This window comes from Neopsephotus bourkii, unplaced genomic scaffold (assembly GCF_033783945.1).
Source record: "Neopsephotus bourkii isolate Nb327-2 ecotype Australia unplaced genomic scaffold, CSIRO-AGI_Nbou_v1 NB_867, whole genome shotgun sequence".
Lineage (NCBI taxonomy): Eukaryota > Metazoa > Chordata > Aves > Psittaciformes > Psittacidae > Neopsephotus > Neopsephotus bourkii.
The window spans coordinates 342605-362672 of NW_026901363.1; the positions used below are offsets into that span (position 1 = coordinate 342605).

At 46.5% G+C, this 20068-nt stretch overlaps 2 protein-coding genes across 2 annotated transcripts in view; one reads left to right on the top strand and one right to left on the bottom strand.

The window, feature by feature from the left end:
- The window catches only part of LOC133214031 (potassium voltage-gated channel subfamily C member 1-like), a 310932-nt gene that overhangs the window by 206360 nt on the left and 84504 nt on the right, over window positions 1-20068 (bottom strand). The window lies entirely within an intron of this gene.
- LOC133214025 (rho GTPase-activating protein 20-like) lies at window positions 4268-18914 on the top strand. The gene is made up of 14 exons (XM_061356678.1): window positions 4268-4398; window positions 6501-6671; window positions 7217-7366; window positions 8906-8947; window positions 9688-9772; window positions 10642-10719; window positions 11236-11302; window positions 12030-12218; window positions 12679-12854; window positions 13388-13549; window positions 14534-14643; window positions 15582-15771; window positions 16413-16527; window positions 17076-18914. The coding sequence occupies exons 1-14, from the start codon at window positions 4319-4321 to the stop codon at window positions 18809-18811; spliced, it is 3351 nt and encodes a 1116-aa protein (XP_061212662.1). The 5' UTR covers window positions 4268-4318; the 3' UTR covers window positions 18812-18914.

The following is a 20068-nucleotide window of genomic DNA, read 5'->3' on the forward strand; positions in this document are numbered from 1 at the left end:
TCACATTGGAGAGAATGGAAGGGGAAACGCTCAAGCTAAATTCAGAGCTCACTGGGGCAGCTGGGCTTTTCCTTCACCACACATTAGACACTGATGGGTGAATGTCCCAGATCCCGAGTCACATCTTAATTTCTAGATGATGTCCATCTCCATCTAGCAGGGGACAACAGTAATAAAATCAGTGCAGAATTCCCCCCTTGTCTAAAGAGGAGGGAAAAGATGGCTGTCATTCCTTGGCTCAGCAGAGAGCATATGGCTTTGAAACAGACTGACAAATCTTCCTTGCTGTGTGCTCAGTCCTCATGAAGGACATCTCCACTATGGACTGCAGGGCAGTATGGACGTGCCTGGCTAGTTTTAAACGTTCTAGCTAGCCCTGTTTCCTAGCAAAGCCTCTGCAGAGCTTCATCCTACTCTTTCTACACTACCAATTGTTTTCAGACTCTCTTTCAGTGATGACAAACCTAATAACCAAAGCAGAACTATCCAGGAGCCTTCTTGTGTATGTTTTTACTCTGGAAAATGCATTTGAATTGAAAACAAGCATTTTATTGAAACACCCTGCTTTGGAAGAGCCTTCTGGTAAAATGAAGTGAGGTCTCTGAAGGAAAACTTCCTGCCACACAGGATCTTAAAGCTTCCTGCCATACAATTTTCCACTGCAAACTGCCCTTAATTCATGCCAGCTTATGCACCCAGCCCCATAGTTTGCAGCTTTGCAGCATCCCTATTATATGGATTAAGCCAGAAATTCGGAGTCCTGTAGATCTGTCACAACAAACTCCTTGGTGATGTTTTCCTCCTACTTTGGGTCTGGAAGCATCAGGGTCTCTGGTCCATGCCATCATAACCTACAGTCTCCCATAGCATCAGCAGCTTGTGAGGGACAGAGATGTGTTTCCCTGCTGCTTTGCACTGATCAGGCAGCTTCCCACTGCTGCGAGCTACGTGCACGAGTCTTGTCATCTCTCAGTAGATTCTAGGGTTAAAGCAAGCACGCGGTGGCTTTGAAACACAGTACATCAGTGTTGCTGAGACACATATTTCAACTTCTGTTTTGCAGAAAAATTGCCCTATTAAAAACATTATGTTTTGATTTCTGAATGTGACCTGAACCAAACAGCAGCATTCCCATGCCACAGACCCTGCAATCAACTAGCTAGTGACAGAAGGAAGATCCACGCTGTTCTAAGCAGGTGCCCTTATATTTCATCTCCATCCCACCTTAACTGTCTGAAGAACAACATTCAAGTGCAGAGGTCAGTGGGGGGGAAAAATCCCTCTCCCGCTGGCCAGCTGAGCCGATAGTGTAGGCCATACATGGGTTTGGAATGAGGGGCATTAGACTCACAACCTGCCCAGTGCCAAGAAATACACAGCTAAAATTGGCAGCTCGGAGATGAGTAATGCACAAACATGGTCCAGAGTGTTGCAAGTGTTCAAGCACTTCCAGAGTATGTTGGGTAAACGAGTATCTGTTTCCATGGCATCAAAACAGCGCAGAGATTACGCTGTGTCCCTTTGGCGGTTCTCTGATTCCAGTGCCTGGTTAATGTGAGCAGAGCTGACTTCAAGCAAAAGCACTCCCTGGCTCTGACATGGAGGAGCGCAGTGAAGTCCTCCTCTTCATCCAAAAGGATGAAGGAGCCCCAGGGTGTGGACCAGCAGCTGCCCCCTCCGTGCAGTACCAGCTTTGCTCAAGCACAACCATTGGGCAGGAAGCTCCTGCGTGGTGTTTCTTCTGTGTAGTGAGATGGGAGGGTTTTCTTTTGCAAGAAAAAGCAGTTATCTGTGAAAATATGCCCATAAGTTGTGTCCCATTCCCTCAGTAAGGTGCCACTCGCCTGATTTTGTGACTATCATCTCCGTGATGTCCCAGCAAGGATACTTGACTGGCTAGAGTCAAAGAGACTAGGTGGGGGTTTGGAAGGCAGTTTTCTGGTTTGCTTACAGTCTGTTTGGGATCAGGCAATTGGACCTCTGAGAAACTGATGATCTCAGCGTTTTGCTTGGAGAAAGCAAGTATGGGGAATACCTTATTCCCTGCAGTCACAGCATTTCACTGGAAACCCAAGGTTCTGTCTTTGTGAGACTTCCACAGGTAGTCCAGTGCCTGCTGGAAGTGATGCTGGTCCTCTGATTCCTCTGGAGAAGTGCGATGGATGGGCAAAGACAAGGCTTCTTGGAACACATTGCTGCCACCAGTCAGATACAATCTGAAACCATTCCTGTTGGGCAGGAGGAGAAATCCACCAGTGCTGACTCTCTAATATCTCCCCTGGAATTTATTCTGAGTAAATTGTCCTCCTACACTACACTGACATCATTAATGTCATTGGTGTTCTTTACCACATTGTACCACAGGGTAGGCTAGTTTCGGGGTGGCCAAAATGATTGGTTTGCCTACAGTAAGGTTATTATGTGCCATAAGATTCTTTGGCAAGGAAGATACTATCCATGTGCAAGGTTTTATTACAATACCATTCAAGATGTTAATGCAGTACCCCTGGCACAAAGATGCATCCAATCGCCCTGTGTGCTTGCTGTATTCATTCAAGTGGCCATTGCAGCTGACAGCCTGCCAGGGCTTCCCCCCACACCCATCCTTTCTTCCTGCCCCGAGATACTGCATGACTGATGCTGTGCTGTGTTCTGTAGGAACATTTTATCCTATTAAGGCACCTCTGGAAGCCAGATGTTCTGTTTGAGGAGGGACTTTCTTTTTTTAAAAACAAACATTTTTGAGCTGATGTTATTTTTATTCTGTTCTCTCTGTGAAACTTCCGAGCACAGATCTTTGCTTGGCGATGTCATATCAGGGAATGAGAGAGAAATTGCTGCCCATCTGTCGCTGTCAACATATATACATGTACAGAAGGAATCTACTTAGAGGGCACTATTGATGTTGCAAAGCTAAATATTAGTATGTTAGGAAATTACTGTATTAAACTGGGCTTGCAGTCCCACTCCAGCTTTGAGTTACATGATCTGAAGTGTGGTAAATCGCGTCCACCAACTTTTGAAGTGGTCACTAATGCTCTGTTCTTAATTTCTGGGATTCCTCCCATAAACCCCTGAAGGCAGACTTGTAGTGATGCTGAGCCCATGTAGCTCCAGTGAGAGTGAGCATGAACAGTGCTTCAAACCAACCCCCTGAGCCAACTTTTCTGGCTCCTCAGAAAAATCAGGTCTGATGTGTTGAACACTAGGCATCCAAGTTCACTGTGATGACTTTGTTCTTCACCTTTCCACCAGTGAAATGAGGATAATACCTTCCTCTAACATCATGTTAATGTGGTTATGAGATACAGAGCTGTAATAGCATTGTGTAGTGAGAGATGGGACTAATGAATTCGCATGAGAATGAATATTTCTGCATTCAGCACAGAGTTTGACAAAGATACAGTTAATAAATGGAATGTGCTTTCTCTGTAGGACCTCTTCTCAAACAGCAGCTCTGGTTGCCTTTATTCTTTGGATATTCCATATTTTGATATATTCAGAAGTCAAAAGATCAGGAATTCTCAGCATACTGTAGACTTCCTGCTACTTAAAGCTCTACTACAGGCAAATGCTGAAATCAGAAATGACCAATTTTCCCATGTTTATTAAGCAAGAGCCACTGATGTAAGGATTTTTCTTCCACATTGAAACCTGTCATTTTTCTACAGCACAAAATTCATTACAGTGAACAGAAGAAGACCTTCATGTGTATATGTTGACTGGGGTGGTTATCATGTCTAACTCACAAGTCTCACCATTACCGTTATACAAGACTTGGTGGCTGCAGCTGTTCAAAAAGATACAAGTGTCTTGAGGTTACATTGCATGCAGAGTGGCCAGAGAACAGTCTATTTGCTGAATCTGGATATGTTAACTACTAAACAACCTCCTCCATTCCTTAAGCCTATATAATACGGTTCCTATGTATATACTGTTCATAGCTTTGTCCAGTCTTAAGTTGGATTTCTCTATCTTACCTTAACTAACTGTCCCGTGGCATGAGTATAAGGAAGTTTTTCCTGGCCTGTGGTTTTTTTTCTCTGCCTAATTTCATGTCATAACTTTGAGCTTTGGCTGTGAAAACTGGAAGCATTTCAAGTTAGAAGAGTTTTGAGTGTCCCACATAGAAGTGAGAGTTGACAAGAGCTTTAATAGTAAGGAAGGGGAGGGAGGTGTCTGAAAACACAGATCACAGCTTTCAGTGCTGAGGTTTCATGAGTGTTAACTAGATAAAACGCGACCTTGTAGAGTGCAGTGAGCAGATCTGCTTCCAGGGTGGCCAGGCTAACTGGAATGTCTTTTTGTCTTGCAGAAGATGAAGCCCATAGTCCAAAGAAGACGATCTACCCCTTCTGCCATTACTAAAGCCCTTGGCAAGTCAAAGTGCCATTCCAGGTAGAGGAAATGCCTTTCTGTCTCCCTTTTCCACCTTTCTCCCAACATCTTGCCTGTGCTGTGTAGGGTGGCATAAGCTCAGGATGTTTGGTGGGAGAGCCATCAGTACAAGCCATCCTACAGGACAGTCACATCCCTGTCAGATGACAGCAGCATTCCCTAACTACCAGCTTGGGTGGTGAAAAGCTCCCTCTCTTGCCTGCCACCCTGGAGCCATCCAGTGCTCTACTGATGCTTTGCTCCTGCAGGTTTAAAGCACCAGGAGAGTCAGCAGGTAGAGCCAGGTACAGACATGCCAGCCATTCATCTTGCTGCATTCCAGCCCATCAGGGCATGGGAATTGGGTGAAGCATGGTAATATGAGCATCATCCCCATGGACCTGTCTCCATGAGGTCAGCCTCATAAGGATTATAAAGGGCAGGACTGATTTTCGTTTGGTTGTTTCCTGACCAAGTTATGTGGCTTCTTTGTCATCGCCCCCACCCCTTTCTAAATTGCACTAAAAAAAAAAGAGAAGCAAAGAGAAACAAATTCTTGACTTTATTTGGCTGGAGAATATCCTCCTGAGGGAGGGAGGCTTTAAACGCTTCTGATGACGGATTGCTATGGAGGGAGCTGGTACAATGCCATCTTTGCTTAGGCCACCAGAGTATTGGGGAGATTTTTTGGCTCTCCTGCTGTTGTGCTTACAGAGCTCTGTGACTCCTCCAGCTTTAGGAAGCACACTGCTGAGACTGTGAGGTGGTGTGGCTCCCACTGCTCAATTGACGCACATGGAAAGCTTTTAACACCAAGTTTAAAGGTGATTTAGCTTCTCACTTGTAAAGGCAACAGATGCATAAGCCAAGAATTCTCTTGTTAGTGGCTGTGGAGAGGTGAGGAGGGAAGAGGGAATTTCTCCTTGCAGCAGTGAGGGTGTTCCTATGGCTGTGGGATGACTTTAAAAAGCAGACGCTGGCGAGCTTTAACCTCACTCCCATGAAATCATGGGATCAGTCCCCAATTATGAGGGCAGTGGAAACTGAGTTGTGACTAACCATGTCAAAAATACTATCCCTTAGAGCTCATGTGTTTTTTCTTATGTGCAGAGACTGCCCTCACACTAGAGTACTGTGAGGGGTGGAGGGAAGATAGGTATCTCTTCCACATGCATCTTCCAAAGCAAAGTACATGGCTTTGTCTATGTGTAGAGACAGGAGGATTTGTGAGGGGTTTTCTATCTGCATGACTCTAAGGGCATGTCTCAGAGGTTAACTAATTCAGTCAGGGTCAAGCATGCAAACACAGGCTTTGAACAAGGCTCAGCAAAGAAATGTTTCTTGTTCATTCGGCACAAACCCACCTGTAGAGCCAGGATAGGAGCAGGAAATAACTATGGGACCTGTTGTACTGCTAGCCACTGCCAACCAGAGCCAGGAGCAGCGCAGAGGAGGGTGCTGAGAGGCAAACAGGGAGATTAGCATTTGGCAGAGCTATTCCAGCTGGGGAGAGCATAGAGAAAGGATCTGGTTCAATACCGATGATGACTTGTTGATTGCAGTCAACATGCAAAAACCATTGTGGTTTTGGGGAAATGGTCAGCACCTTTATCTTTCTTAGGAGAAACAAGATGCTGGATTTCAGCCACGCAATCAAATGGCTGGAATTAGATGGGTACATGCAGTTTGTTTTCTCTGTGCTGCAGCCCTAGCACTGACAAGCAGTTCAGAATGGATGGAAAACATGTGCAGAAATGGTAGCCCTTCCTCACACCAGGCTGAGCAGTGCCACGAGCCATGGGTTTTCCGTGAGTCATAGCTCACATGCACGTGTGGGAAATAAGTGTTTTACCGGAGTGAGAAATAACTCAAAAAGGAACGTTTCAGCAGCTCAGCCTCCCCAGGTTTGGTGTGGCCCTTTAGGCAGTTTTCCATCTGTCTGAGGCTGATAAAATTAATTGGGCAGAGGCAGGCAAATGCAGTTCAGAAGGGAGAGCAATAGAGCCAGTGCTGGGAGAAGCACGGAGCTATGAGGCTGTTCCAAACCAGTCGCCTGTCTTCAACCATGAACCTGTGTGAGAAAAGCTTCTGACAAAGTCTTATGATTCTTCTTCCTCCCTTAGGGAATCTACCCTTCCCTCTTCCCATTCAGACAATGGGCTGCCAAGTGGGGTGTTCAGCAGCCCAGGCTCCACTTTCGTCCTGGATGAGCGCGTACAGCTAACCGTGGGCCTGCAGACCCAGGAGAGACATCTGATCTTGTTCAGTGATGTGCTGGTCATCGCCAAGTCCAAGTAAGAGGAATTCACACTCGCTCCCCTGCCCCAGTATGCACCGTTAATGTTAGGCTCTGAGCTATTTGTGGAGCGGGCATCAAAACGGCTCTTCTTTACGAAGGTGGATCTAAAATGTGGCGCTTCCCCTTTCCCCCTCTAGAAAGTCTTCCTGGTATTAATGCTTTGATTTATTTTCCTGAATGAAAAGGTTTTCTGACTGGTTTTGCCCTTTCCCTTATGTGGCTTCTTGAAAAAACAGTATGAGGGCAGAAAATCGATTCCTGGCCTGGTTATTCTGCCACACATAAATTAAGAGCCTAGGTAACTCCAGCTGTTAGCATGTACAGCAATTAGCCTAAATCACCATCTACCTGTATGTGGCTGTAGTGAATCACTTCCCCTAAGCTGTCCCACTGCAGCCACCAACCCCAAAATCCATTTGCATCTGTTGTATTCTCTCTATATGCCCAGACATCTAGTTCTGGGGAGGCTTGTTGCTGTCACTGCATCTCATGACTGGAAGGTTACGATCTGGCCTAAGAAATCCATCTCTTCACTTGCAGGTCCTCGTCCAGCCTGAAGCTGAAAAAGCAGGTGCATCTGAGTGAGGTGTGGACCGGTACCTGCCTCAATGAAGTGACAGAGAAAAAGATGGCTCCTGAGAATTCGTTTGTCATCGGCTGGCCTATCACCAACTATGTTGTCACCTTCAGGTACCTCATCAGACACCAGACCTCCCTCTGCAGCCTGTTAAGTGAAATGATGACTGAGGCTGTAGGGCCCTAAAGTCTACTACAACCCTTCTCCCCACTGAGTAGAGGACTTCCACCCCCATTAGACAGTGTGGTAATGACCTGGACATTGGGAGACGGTCATCTTAGAAAGGTAGCTGCAGATTGGTCCCTGGGAGCCTTTTAGAGGACCAACGGGGCTTGCAAGTGTTGTTATAGGAATGGCTAAGCCTGCTGCAGAGTATCTGAAACATCACCACCAAATCTGCCATAGCAAACCAGCTTGTCCCATCACATAACTTACAAGCATGTTGTTTCAGCACCTGCCAGCAGCCATTTCTGTAGGAGCTTAGCCCTAGTTTGAGAGATTTCCATTATGAAGGCCAGGTTAGTTATGTCAGTGAAAATGCCAGATTGCCTTGTGCCAGGATTAAAACCTTTATCCCCCCCTTGTGTGCCATGGGCAAACCTTCCTTCTGCACTATTTGCCAGGGTGTTCCAAGCCCACACAACAAACTAACTATAAAACTAGAAAGGTTCTTCAGGATGGGTCTGCACACAAGCTGCACAGTCCAGAGCTCGCTTAGCCCTTGCTAACCCCAAAACTAGAAATGCAGTGGAGCATGGAGCAGGCTAAAGAACAGGCCCTTCGTATCCAAGTGCCATCTCAAAGGCTGTCCCAGTGTTGTGCCTGAGCTAACAAGGCTCACCAAAAAGCAGATGAGTTTTTTCTTACCTGGAGCCTGGCTAAGCTGAATCTAGAGCTGGCGTACCCACAGGGAGCTCAGCTGGCTCAGGCATCTCCACTTCACACTCTCTTCTGCAAAGCAGAGAGGTCAGCTATATTCAGGGTCACCCCATCCTCAGGGATGCTGGCACCCGTAGGAAGTTGTACCCCACTAGATGCTTTTCATTCTGTGGAGCAGCTGCCTTGGTGGAAAAAAGAAATGGGAACCGTCCCATGGTTTCATACATGCTGTCTCATGGTTTACAGGGGTCAGGATGGTCTCTCCCGGGTGATGCATTCCCAATTAGGATTCATCCTCTTGACACGCAACTTGCTGTTTGTGTCTTACTCCCAACTCAGCAGCAGTTCCATTTCCTTCACGTCACTGAGACCCGGGTAACCCATGTTGGCAGCAGAAGCTTCTAGGAATGGGAGACACTGGGAAGGAAATAATAGGAGTAAGAAAATAGCAATTAAAGGTCACTGCAAAAATAATAAGGGCCTACAAGATGAGTTAACTCCAGCATCACAGAAAGACATTGGTTCCTTATCTCAGCACTCGGCAGCCTGGGCAGGAAATGTAGGCCAGGTTGTTTCTGGAATTGCTTTGTTATTATTATTTTTGTTACTTGTTAAAATAGGACGGAGGCAGGAAAGGACTGTGCTTTTGTTCCAGGGCTTTGCAGGAAGGAACTCTGACTTGCAGCTATATATAAATGAAACTGGGTAGAGTTTCCAAAGGCTGTTACCCGCTCAGCACTTGTTTGATCATCTGCCTCCCTTTTTATCTTCAGCTCAGCTGACGTGAAGGAGCGATGGCTGTCAGCATTGCTGTGGTAAGTGACCCTCCTTTCATCCTCCTCCTGGGTGGTTCCTCTACAGTCCCCAGAGGCATTTGTCACGCTAGGTGCCAAGTTGCCCTCTGATTTTCAGTACATGAAGCTCCTGTCCGAAAAGCCCACCTTTGAAACCTGAATGTAGAAGCCCTGCTTGAAAGCAAAATTGGTGTTAACAGTCCAGAAAAGATGAAACCCATAGAAGATAACGTTGATGGAGCACCTTTTTTTCTTTGGAGCTGGAGGCTGACTTTGCTAATGACTAAGGAAATGGCACTGATGTGTGTTACTGATTCTTCAAATGTTGGGGTTTTTTTTGATTCAAGATTGTATTTGGTGGCATCTGGAAGCCACAGTTATTGCTTTTTCATGTTATGTTTTTACATGTTGTTTCCACTAACATCTCCAGGCAGAAGTGTTTATATGGGTACAGAGAGGGGAAGAAGCCTCTTGGTTCGTGGAGAATAGTAATGGTCTTAAGGATGCTGGAAGGTGTTGCGCTAGACACATCTGTCTGTATTAAAGTGCTGTCATGTGGGGTTTTGCTAGTCTTGGGCCTCAAATAAATAAGCCATTAAGAGCATGTGACCACACAATGCACATTATGGTTACTGCTGTAATTAAACTGTATTTATTACAGTGCCAAGGAGCAGGTCCCTTGGATCTCTAGAATCCTTCTTAGGGTCCTTTCCAAGTTTGGTTAGGAAGTTATATCCCCTCCTCTTTTCTTTGACTTCCAGGCATATCAATGAGGTAAAACAGAATGAATATCCGAAGAATCTGTCTCTTCAGATCTTTGTGCTGGATGCTGACAACTGTTCTTCTGTAAGTAAAACTCAGAACCTGCTCTTTACATCAATGCTATGTGGAGGTCTGTGGGGTAGGGGTGGGAAGGCAGGGCTGTGGGGCTGCTGCTGCTACCTCTGTTTGAAATGCAAGCCCCATGAAAAGGTTTTAGAGGGTGTGCCTCTGGGCAGCTGCATCCTTCCCACTGGAATGGGCTTCAGTTTTGGCTTAGGAAATGAGGAGGTAGCAGACCCTTACCAAAAAGCATTTAATTCTTAAGATTGTTCTTGGTCTCTGGCTTTTCCTTCTGCTTCACTTGGTAACGGTGGTTAAGTCTGTGGTTGAGTGTCCAGCCATTCCTATTTTCAGTGCAATAAGATGAGGAAATTGATCATGAAAGAGTCGCTGGTGTGTTCTGAATTAATTTAGACTGGAATGTGCCCCAGTCTCTTCATTTTAATAGCATACATTTCTAGGCTTCATGCCAAGCTTGGCCGGTGACATTTACTTCCTGGGTACTCTTCCCTCAGAGAGCAACCCTGACACTTGTGGTTTATTAGCCTTGTGCCATGTTCACCTTTTGGAGTGACAGCGGCACTACGGTCAGTCAAATACTGATGTGATCAAATACAGCATCTGAACACCATCCACATCCTGTGATTACTACTGGACTGTCTTTGGATGGTGTAATAAACCTATGATATAAGAAATAGCAGAGAACAGTTTTCACAATGTGTAGCCATCACCCTTAACAATGATTCCAGTACAACTCTTCTAACCATGAACATTTAGTAAAGACAGTCAATAAACAGATAAGTGACATTTCCCCCAAACTTTCAAGCTACAAGAAACTGCAACCAGACTTCATCCCTTCTTATTAGCTTCCTGTTTTCTGTTTCCTTTTTTAGACTACCACAGTCAATGTGTCCAATGTGGAAACTGCAGAGAATGTGATGAAGAAGAGCCTTGAGCAGCTTGGACTTCCTGTAAGTGGCAGTTGCACAGGCTGCCAGGTCGTAGCTAAGGAAGCTGGGAACATCCAGTTGACAGGACAGTGCAGATGTGGAGATGTGCTGTAGCTAACCAGTCGGGCATTAATACTCTCTGGACTACAAGATGAAGCAATCTGTGCGAGTGCCAAGCATTAGAAACACAGACATACTTATACACCTGCATTAAATTCAGACTGTGTATATGGAAGTCCATTGGATTTCAGAGGACTTCATGCTTGCAATCCAGCATTAGGATTGAGTCAAGCTTGTCAAAGGCTTATTAATGAAATGATACACTGAACAAAGCAGTGATGTTATCAGATGAGCCTTGCCCGTTGCAGTGGTCCAGCCATGCCCATTACAGTGTGTAACAGGTAGCTGTGTACATCTGGCTCCTTGGTCTGTTCAGCCCTTAGTTGCTGTGTGTTGCTTTCTGAGTGCAACCTCATGCACCCTCACCCTGGCCCCCTTTACCTAATGTTTTTCTCTTCTCTGTTCCTCCATCTCCAGGGCAGGACAAGTGAACACCACCTGTGGGTGATCTCAGGAAAAGATGACCCTGCTTACCCTCTCATTGGTAAGCATTTAAACTGCTGCTTGCTTCTCTGACAGTGGGTCCAGCCATTGCTCTGACTGCTTTGCCTTATAACATAACTGCTTAGTTATGCTGAATGAGTAATCTCTGCATTAACTCTGCGTTATGTTGTTAGGTTTTCAGTGATAACCCAATAAATAAATCCCCAGGCTCTCCAAGGAAGTTTATACATGTCAGTTTATTAAAGAGATCTTGCTCCAAAGACCATGTTCTCATAATAAGACTGTTATTCTGGGACTCTTTAGACTTCACATTTCTTTTTGGGTGGGTTTTAATGTTTTCCAACTCATGATGACACACGCTTAGCTTTTGTATCCATCCAATACATACTAAACTGTTATAATAAGCCAACTCCTACACAGAGCAATGCTTAGAGTATTTTGTTAGTGCAGTGGGGCCCATAAGCCTATTAATAAGAGCATAAACCCAGTTAATGTGCTTTGTTGCATGATGTGCTGGAGAGCTGCTAATGAAGAGTGGCTGGCCAGGTTTAACTGGATGAACTTACTCGTAAAGCAATGATCATATGTATGCATAGGTGTGCCCTGGCCTCTTTAGGCCACAGGTGGAGGTTTTGAACAGCATTGCTTAGAGGCCCAGCTGCAGTAGGAGCCGTTGGATGTGGCTGCATCCTCCTGCCCAGATTTGGAGCTGTTTTCACATAGCTCTGCATCTTTTCTTGCTCTTTATACATCTCTCTGCTCAACAGGGCATGAGCATCCTTTCAGCATCGCGTTGAGCTGTATCCGGGACTCTGCTGACCAGCAACAAGGAATCAACAACAACACCCTTCTGGCTGATGGGACAGAAGCTTCCTTCCTTGATCAGCTACCAAAGGAAAAACAGTGTCAGTTTGTTCTGAAACCCAAGCCCCAAGCTCCAATGCAGCTGAGGAGAGGTAGGGGCTACAGGAGTACATTGCAACCCAGCAGAGACAGCTGCATTCCATGGCAATGCCAAACTCTTCCTAACTTTCTATACATATCCCAGAGTCATTCTCATACCTGAATGTATGCGTACAGGAAGAGATTGCAGAGAAGCTACATTTGTTTGTGAAAATATTCAGAATTGGCTTTCAGTCCTAGATTTGCTTTCAATTGGAAGCCATCCTTACACTGCACAGACAGCAACGTTCACTGAAGAACAGTGATTGAACAAAAGTTTTGCTGATGGCTGGGCGATGAACAAGTGTTTTCAGTACTGTGTATTACCTGACCATCCCCATTTAGAGTGTAGTTATTAAACAAGTGATGGTAGAAAGTCCTTGCTCAGCCAGGAACTCTGCCTCCACTGCAGGTCACTCACTGGCCAGTAGAAGGACAGACAGATGTGTAATGAAGGTCTGTGTTTCCTTTCAGAGTCACTGCAGAAACACACCAAGAGGAAAAAGTCTTTGATTGACTGGGCCCTGCGCCGCAGCACCAGCACCCCCACGGGCAGCCCTCCTTCACAGTCACCTACCACCCCAAGGAAGCTCTTTGGCCTGTCTCTGTCTTCTGTCTGTCCTGATGGGATCCTTCCCAAGCCAATCATGGTAAGGAGCAGCCTGGACTGGTTGTCCTGACATAAACTTCATGTGTTTAGTCTAGAACTTAGAGCCACTTGTGGCATTTATGAGGGTTGGATGACAAAGACCATCATTTGCTTGTGATGCAGATCTAGCTCAGTTACAAGAGTAAAAGCATCCCTCTCCCGTGTAATCCATATTGCTTTGTGCAAAGATGTCCATCCCATTTCAATGGGTGTCTCCAACCAGCTCATCACAAGTTGCCTCGGGGCAATGTCAGTGGACTATGCCATAGTCCATACGCTACATATCTTAGACCTCACTCACTAAAAGAGTCCAATGGACTCACACTTGCCCCAGGATAAGCGTACCTACATCAGTTGTACTGGCAGCTTAGCTGACAGGCTCTTGTCCCTGGTTAAATCATGACAAATCACTTGTATGTCTGTCCTCTTCCTGTACTGACTAGGTCTTGTTATGTTATAATTATGTGAGATATAATAGACACAAACTACAGGGTAAAGTGTTAGGCTCTTAAGTACAATTGGGCTTTTTCTCAGGATATGCTGCTCCTGCTGTACCATGAAGGTCCCTCTACTAGGGGCATTTTCAGACGTTCTGCCAATGCCAAGACTTGCAAGGAGTTGAAAGAGAAGCTGAACTCCGGAGATGATGTCCAGGTGGATGGAGAGTCAGTCTTTGTGGCTGCAGCAGTCATCACGGTATGTTTGGCCAAGTAACTCAGCTGCCTGGGCTAATAGTAACTTCCTTCTTTAAGGAAGCAACATGAGTCTTTACGGGTAGGAAAGTTTGGGGAAGGTATAGAAAGTATTTTCCCAGCAAGAGACGTTCTCATCTGATGGCTTTGACCATCTATGTGCTCAAAGGTATCTGTCTGATTGAGTGGTGCTTGCTTTCACATTCAGATACATGCAGTGGCCTTCAGGCCAGTGTTTCATTTTACACCTCTCTGTACAAAACAGTCTTCAGCAAGTGACAGAGTAACATCTACCTCCAAGATAACCATGGTATCTATACAGTGCCAAATAACATGCCAGAGTCTGGAGCTAGCAATTCAGATGCTGCACTGACACAAAACCCTTTGACGGCAGCACAGATGCTCTCAGTCCTTTCTGGACACACAGAAGAGGCTGCAGGGAGATATGAGAGGACTCATGCCATTTAAGTTTTAGCAAGAAAAAGCCTATATTTTGCAATTAAATCTGGTGAGAAAAATTCAGACACCTAGAATATCAAAAACCATCCCCGTCTCTTGCACTTGATGGCCTAATACAAAAAACAGTTGACTGGGAGGATGTTCAGACCCTTTCCAATGCAAGACATATGTTAAGTTGTTAAATAGTCACCTGAGGAAAAAACCCCATCAATAATCATAGCTGATAAATCTTTCAAAGAGAACTATGCACAGCCATAAGGATGAGTCCTCTGCCTGCTGCAGTAGAGGTGAGCCCTGTCCTGGAGAAGGGACAGGGCACAAGGGCTGCAACACAATCCTGCAGTGCTGCAATGAAAGAGCCCTGAGGAGGACAGCTTGGTGAAGTGGGGAGGGGAGGAGAAATGTATTTGTGTCATGCCTTGTTTTATCTTGTGCTTAATATGAATAAACAATGACTGTATGCATCGTGAAAACAAAGTAAGGACTTCAAAACTGACCAGACTGCTCTGCATATATATATTTAATTCAGGATTTTCTCCGAAATATACCTGACAGTGTTCTATCCTCAGACATGCACGGACTGTGGATGGAAGCTGTGGACACAGAAAATCGGGCACATAAGATTGAAGCTATCAAAAGGTTTGTAAAAGCCTTTGTAAAAGCTTCTTTAGGTGGGAGAAGGGGGAGCACACAGCCCTAAGCATAGACTTCATCTTCTGGGAGACGCTTTGGCAATGCTCCAGGCCACAGTAGAGCTATTCTGATTGCTGGTGTCAATGGTCAGAACATTTTCCTTTCAAGAGTCTTTTATGAACATTGTGAACATTTCTGACCCCCACCCCCAAAAAATGTCTTTAGAAAATTCTTTTCTGATGACCAGTTCAAGTTACCAGCAGCAGCACACTGAACAGGCACAGTAATTCAGCCACCAGGAGCACACCAAATGTCAGTAGAATTAGATCCTTATCAATGGTAACTTTTTTCTTACGTGCACAAAATAAAGCTGGTTATCTTATTGGCCATTAGAAGAAGTTCCCCCACTAAGATGGTGACTGGGACCTTGAAAATGGCTTTACTGCCTTGAAGCTGCTGCCCTGAGCAAGAACAGTCTATCAGCATCCTGTAGGATATGCAGTGTATCAAACCTCTTCCTGTCGGTGGCTCGGCTCTGGTTTTGAACCTTACAGTTTGGCCTGGGCCTCCTTCCTCCATTGTCTCTACAGCGTGAGACACAGGCAATGGCTTTGTCTCGTGTGCTGCTGGCCTGGAGCTGTATGCTTTGCTTTTGGGCAAGGATTGTTTTGTTAAGGCATTACAGACTTCTACCACATGTTCTGGACACAAGTCCCTTGGCCCCGCCAGCTCTGTAAGCAGAGTGGGTAGGCAACATGGATGTAAAGCTGTGGCTCTCACAAAAGCTGGTGGAGGGGAGTGACAGGGTCTTACTTTATTACCCAGTGTGAAAGTTTCAAAGTGGTTGAAAAAGGGCAGAAGGGGGCAAAAGTTTTGGGACTGATATTTGAAGAGCAGACGTTTGTGAACAGCATTGTTTTCCTTTGTTTCTACTCCCTGAATAGTCTAGTCAACCAGCTTCCAGAGGCCAACCTCATTTTACTCAGACACCTCTTTGGAGTCCTCCATCATATTGAGCAGAATTCCGGCGTCAACCAGATGAATGCCTTTAACCTGGCTCTTTGCATAGCACCCAATATGCTGTGGCTACCAAGTCCCACTGGGCCTGAAGAGGAGAGCAGGTCTACAAAGAAGGTAATCTTTTGTGGGTTTGGCCTCATGCTTATCTTCCCCTTTTACTGCTTTTTATAGGCACTGTATTTTGTAGACTAAAGGAAGGCATAGAATTAGTGACAGTGCTGGCTGAGTGGCATCCAGGCTTTGTCCTTTCCCTTGTGCAGCTGTGGCTGTGCTGGTAGGGGAATTCAACCACTCAGTTTATCCAGGATGGAAAGGAAAGCCATGATTGCTTTAGCAAATGAACTCTGTATGGTGAAGCAGACCATGTCCAGCAGCTGAAAGATGGAGCAACTAAAGTTAGACACTGCCACTTCGTCTGGATTTAAAGCCATTTTGCAGAGACAAAGTAAGCAATGAATATGACAGTGCAGCAGAAGGGAGGAATGCTCACTTGTAGCTTAAGAGGTGTTATCAATAGTGAGGAAAACTGCAGAACATGCTGTACCTGGCTCACTGTACCAGTTCATAGAGCTCACATAATTGCTTCGAGTATAGTTCGTACAGACTATGTCCTTAACAGCTTCTTGAGCAAAAGGTTCTGTAGGAAATGACATCTTTGTAGAAGGAAAAGGAAGATTCCAGGACTGATTTGACTTGCTTTATACAGCTGGCTGTATGTTCATGAAACTGAGTCTGTAAATCCATGTCTTTGCCAGGTGGCCTTGTTAGTGCAGTTCCTGATTGAGAACTCCGGAGAGATTTTTGGAGGTGACATTGCTTCCTTGTTTCAAAGACCAGACAAAAAGTCCAAAACCTCAGAGGGATCTCTGGGTAAGTCACTGGCACTGTGTCTTCCAGAAACATTTCAAGTCTTCTAGCAGTTAAACTCCTCATGCTAAAGAGTTTGCTTTCCCTTCGTGTCTCTTCCAAGGAAAAGCATTGGAAAACAGTTGAGTTTGATTTTCCCTTTGTAAGGCATAGGCAGGAAGAGAGGGCAAAGCAGAGGGCTGAGGTGCAACTCTTGAAATGTCTCTGGTTGCCTTTCTCTTTGGATGCTGTTCAACCTATTCCAGCCATCACAGGAATTTAGTGTAGCCTTAGCAATGCCATGTCCCAGCAATCTTTTCTTCCAGATTAGTTCTGTGAAGCTAGACCAAATGGTTGAATGGAAAAAGGCTGATGTGTCTCCATGAATAGAGGCCAGTGGTGAAAGCTCAGGTCATCAAGCCAACATTTTTGATACCGTTCCCAGTCCTGCTCTGGTCCCTGTGCAAACAGCAGATCAACTTTGCTTTTCCATGAGTATATTTCCCTGCCTTGGTTGTAAGATTAGGAGACATAGGCCACAGATTAATTTGTGTTCTCTGCCCCGGGCATAGGCTTGGCTCAGCATGATGATTCCTCTGATGAGCTGGAATTTTCTGCTTGCGACCCACAAGGACCAAAGCATCACCTGGTACCTGAAACAGATGCCATTTTTGAACCATCCGGCAGCTTGTTACTCGATGAGGATCCGGAGGACTGGGACTTGTTCAGTGAGATCACAGCCTGCTACCAAAGCAAAGCCCGGAAGAATGCCAGTGCAGACAGCTATGACCTCCTGGAAGAGGATGGCTCCTTCTGCTCCATTGGCTCAATACGCTCACTCAGCCCGGCCAGGGACCGGTGCTCATCGGAGCCCAGCGTCTGCCTCAGCTCCCAGCTTCCTGCTCAGAGCCATGAGCCGGTGGCCCGCCAGTCCAGCTGTGATGCCACCATCATGCACAGCCATACAGACTACATCCACAGGCTCAAGCAGCTGCAGGTAGAGAGCCAGAAGCTGATTGATGAAGGCCTAAGCGCTGGGGTTAGTAAGGCCAAGCAGAACTTGTGGCAGTCACCTCGGACCAGCTCTACGGTGAAGAAGCTCAGCTTTCAGAAGTCCAGCCTGTCCAACAGGTCCAGCTTCTCTAGCCTGTCCTCCACTACCACCTCCCCGTCTGCCTCCTCACTCAGCTCCTTAGACAGTGCTTTCTCCTACTGCTCAGAGTCATCAGCCATCAGTCCCACAGACGTCTCATCCCTACCATTCATGTTCGGTACGTCTGCCAGGCTCCATGCTGTGTCCCCCAGGATCGCCCAGAGGTCCCAGAAAGAGCGGCACAAGTCCCTTAGGTCTCCTGTGCCTTTACATCCATGTGATCTGGACAGTTTCCATGAGCATGAACCCAAGGCTGCAGAGAGCAATCACTGCTTTGGAGAGAAGAAAGGTTTTCCTCCTGTCAGCAGAGCTGCTGTGGGAAGCCCATTAACTGACATTGACTGGGAAGAAGAGGAGAGACAGCTGGGATGTGAAGGGGGCCCTGGCCCTGGGCTCAGGAGCCAGGGTTGTACCAAAGAGTTTGAACAAAACCCTGAGCTCCCAGCTGCCAGCCCAGCCAGTGAGAAGTCCCCACAGAGCAGCCACCAGCACCACAGGGAGAAGGCAGTGAAGAACATAGAAGTCAAAAGCGTTGATGCCTGCCCTCCAAGCCAGGAAAGCCTGAAGCGCACCAAGATAACCTTTTATGTGGCCCCAAATAAAGGAAGTTCTTGTGCGTCTCCAGTGGAAGAGGAAGAGGAGGGATCCCTGGCAAACACCAGCAGCAGCGACTCGCCCAGCAGCAGCAGTGAGCAAAGCCTGTCCAAAAGCTTGCAGACTGTGAAAGTCCATATCCCCCAGACCGTTTTCTATGGGCAGAACACCCCTCTTGTCCTGCAGTCCATCTCCAGGCGCTACCACCATGGACCAGTGACCCCATCCCCACAGGCAGAGCACAAAGAGAGCCCCCAGAGTGCCTCCACTCCTGAGGAGCTGGAGAGGAAGCCAGAGGACATGGCGCAGGCGCCGACCCAGAGCAAGGGCTTCAACACGTTCAGCCACACCATCCGTATCATCCTGCCCACCTCCATTCGGAACACCATCAGGGAGTATTTCAAGCACGACGAAACCAAGAGCTGTCCCGCAGCAGAGGCAGAAGCGGTGGAGAATGAACTCCTTCGGAGCAGGGTGGAGTGGCTCAGGAGCCAGCCGCTGGCAGAGGTGGCCGCAGAGGAGCGTGATACAGTGGCGTTTGCAGAAGAGACCTTTGTCTAGGGAGATGGATGTGGCAGAACTCAGTGTATTTTTGTGTGTATGTGCAGCAGAAAATAATGTGTAAGATATGAGCGGGGTGTGAAGAATCCAGCAGGATGCAAGTGACCCTGATGTGTATGTAATGTTGGGGTGTAACATTCATTTTAGCTGGGATTGGGGGGGGGGTGGGGTGTTCTTGGTTTTTAATTCGCACCCTTTTTCTACAGAAGAGGCATCACTGGCTGGGTGTCTTGTGGGCTGAATGCCATCAGACTCTCCCTGCCCATGAATTGTACATGACATGTACAGGGTTTGACCGCCTTCCTTTGTATAGTGGGAAAGGAGAAACTCTGCTTTATTTCCTCCAGTCAGCTGCTGATGCATGTGGCTGACTGGAGAACTGGGACAGCTAACACTCCAGCAGAACCAGTTCAAAATCCTTATGCTTGCACAAAGTCCTCCACGGTTCACTTTTCATCACCACTCACCCAACGGAAGACCCTTCACCTGCATCCCAGAAATCACTGCAGCTTCTCTCTACTCATCCTTTGGCCCCTGGTGGTCTAGCTCACAGTGTGCCTTCATTACTGTTTGAGGCACCAAACGGAGCCCAGAGCCCAAAGCCCAGCTTTCACTGACAGATGGCACATGTAATATTTTAACCCCAAGATTGCTTTTCCCTTCCCAATTCATTTTGCATTGATTCTGTCAAACCTCCCCCAAAGCTAATATTTGACAGAGCCACAGTTACTATAAAGGATTTTAGCGCTGTCATTTTGGCAGAGCTATGAACATTTGTCTTTGTTGGTGTCCTCTGGGACACCTGGAACCCTGGTCCTTTTATCCCTAGTCAAAGGTGACATTATATTTCTGTAAACGATGGTAGCATGTCAGAAAGCCCTTTCCAGAGGCAGTATAGATGGGGCAACTAATCAAATTCTTAGTCATGCTGAGAGGGACTTAAGCGGTATTTGGCTCTAGCACGAGGTCAAGGGAGCTGTGGAAGTTGTCAGGAATGTTGTCGAGTGGATGCTGAAGCAAAGCCTCATCTGGCCAGAAAGTTGTCAGTCCATAAGCTGAGATGGTCCAGGCTTCACCAGCGCTGATGCTGTCTCAGAGAAGCATTGAATTCCCACTCAGCTTAGCACATGGCTCAGTTGTTCCAGGAGAATTAGGTTTGGAGAAGTGCCAGGCAGGGATGTGCTAAGCAGGCTTCTAGTGCTGCACTGCTGAAGAAATGCAGCCAGTGGACTCTTGGAGCACCCCCATGACTCCACT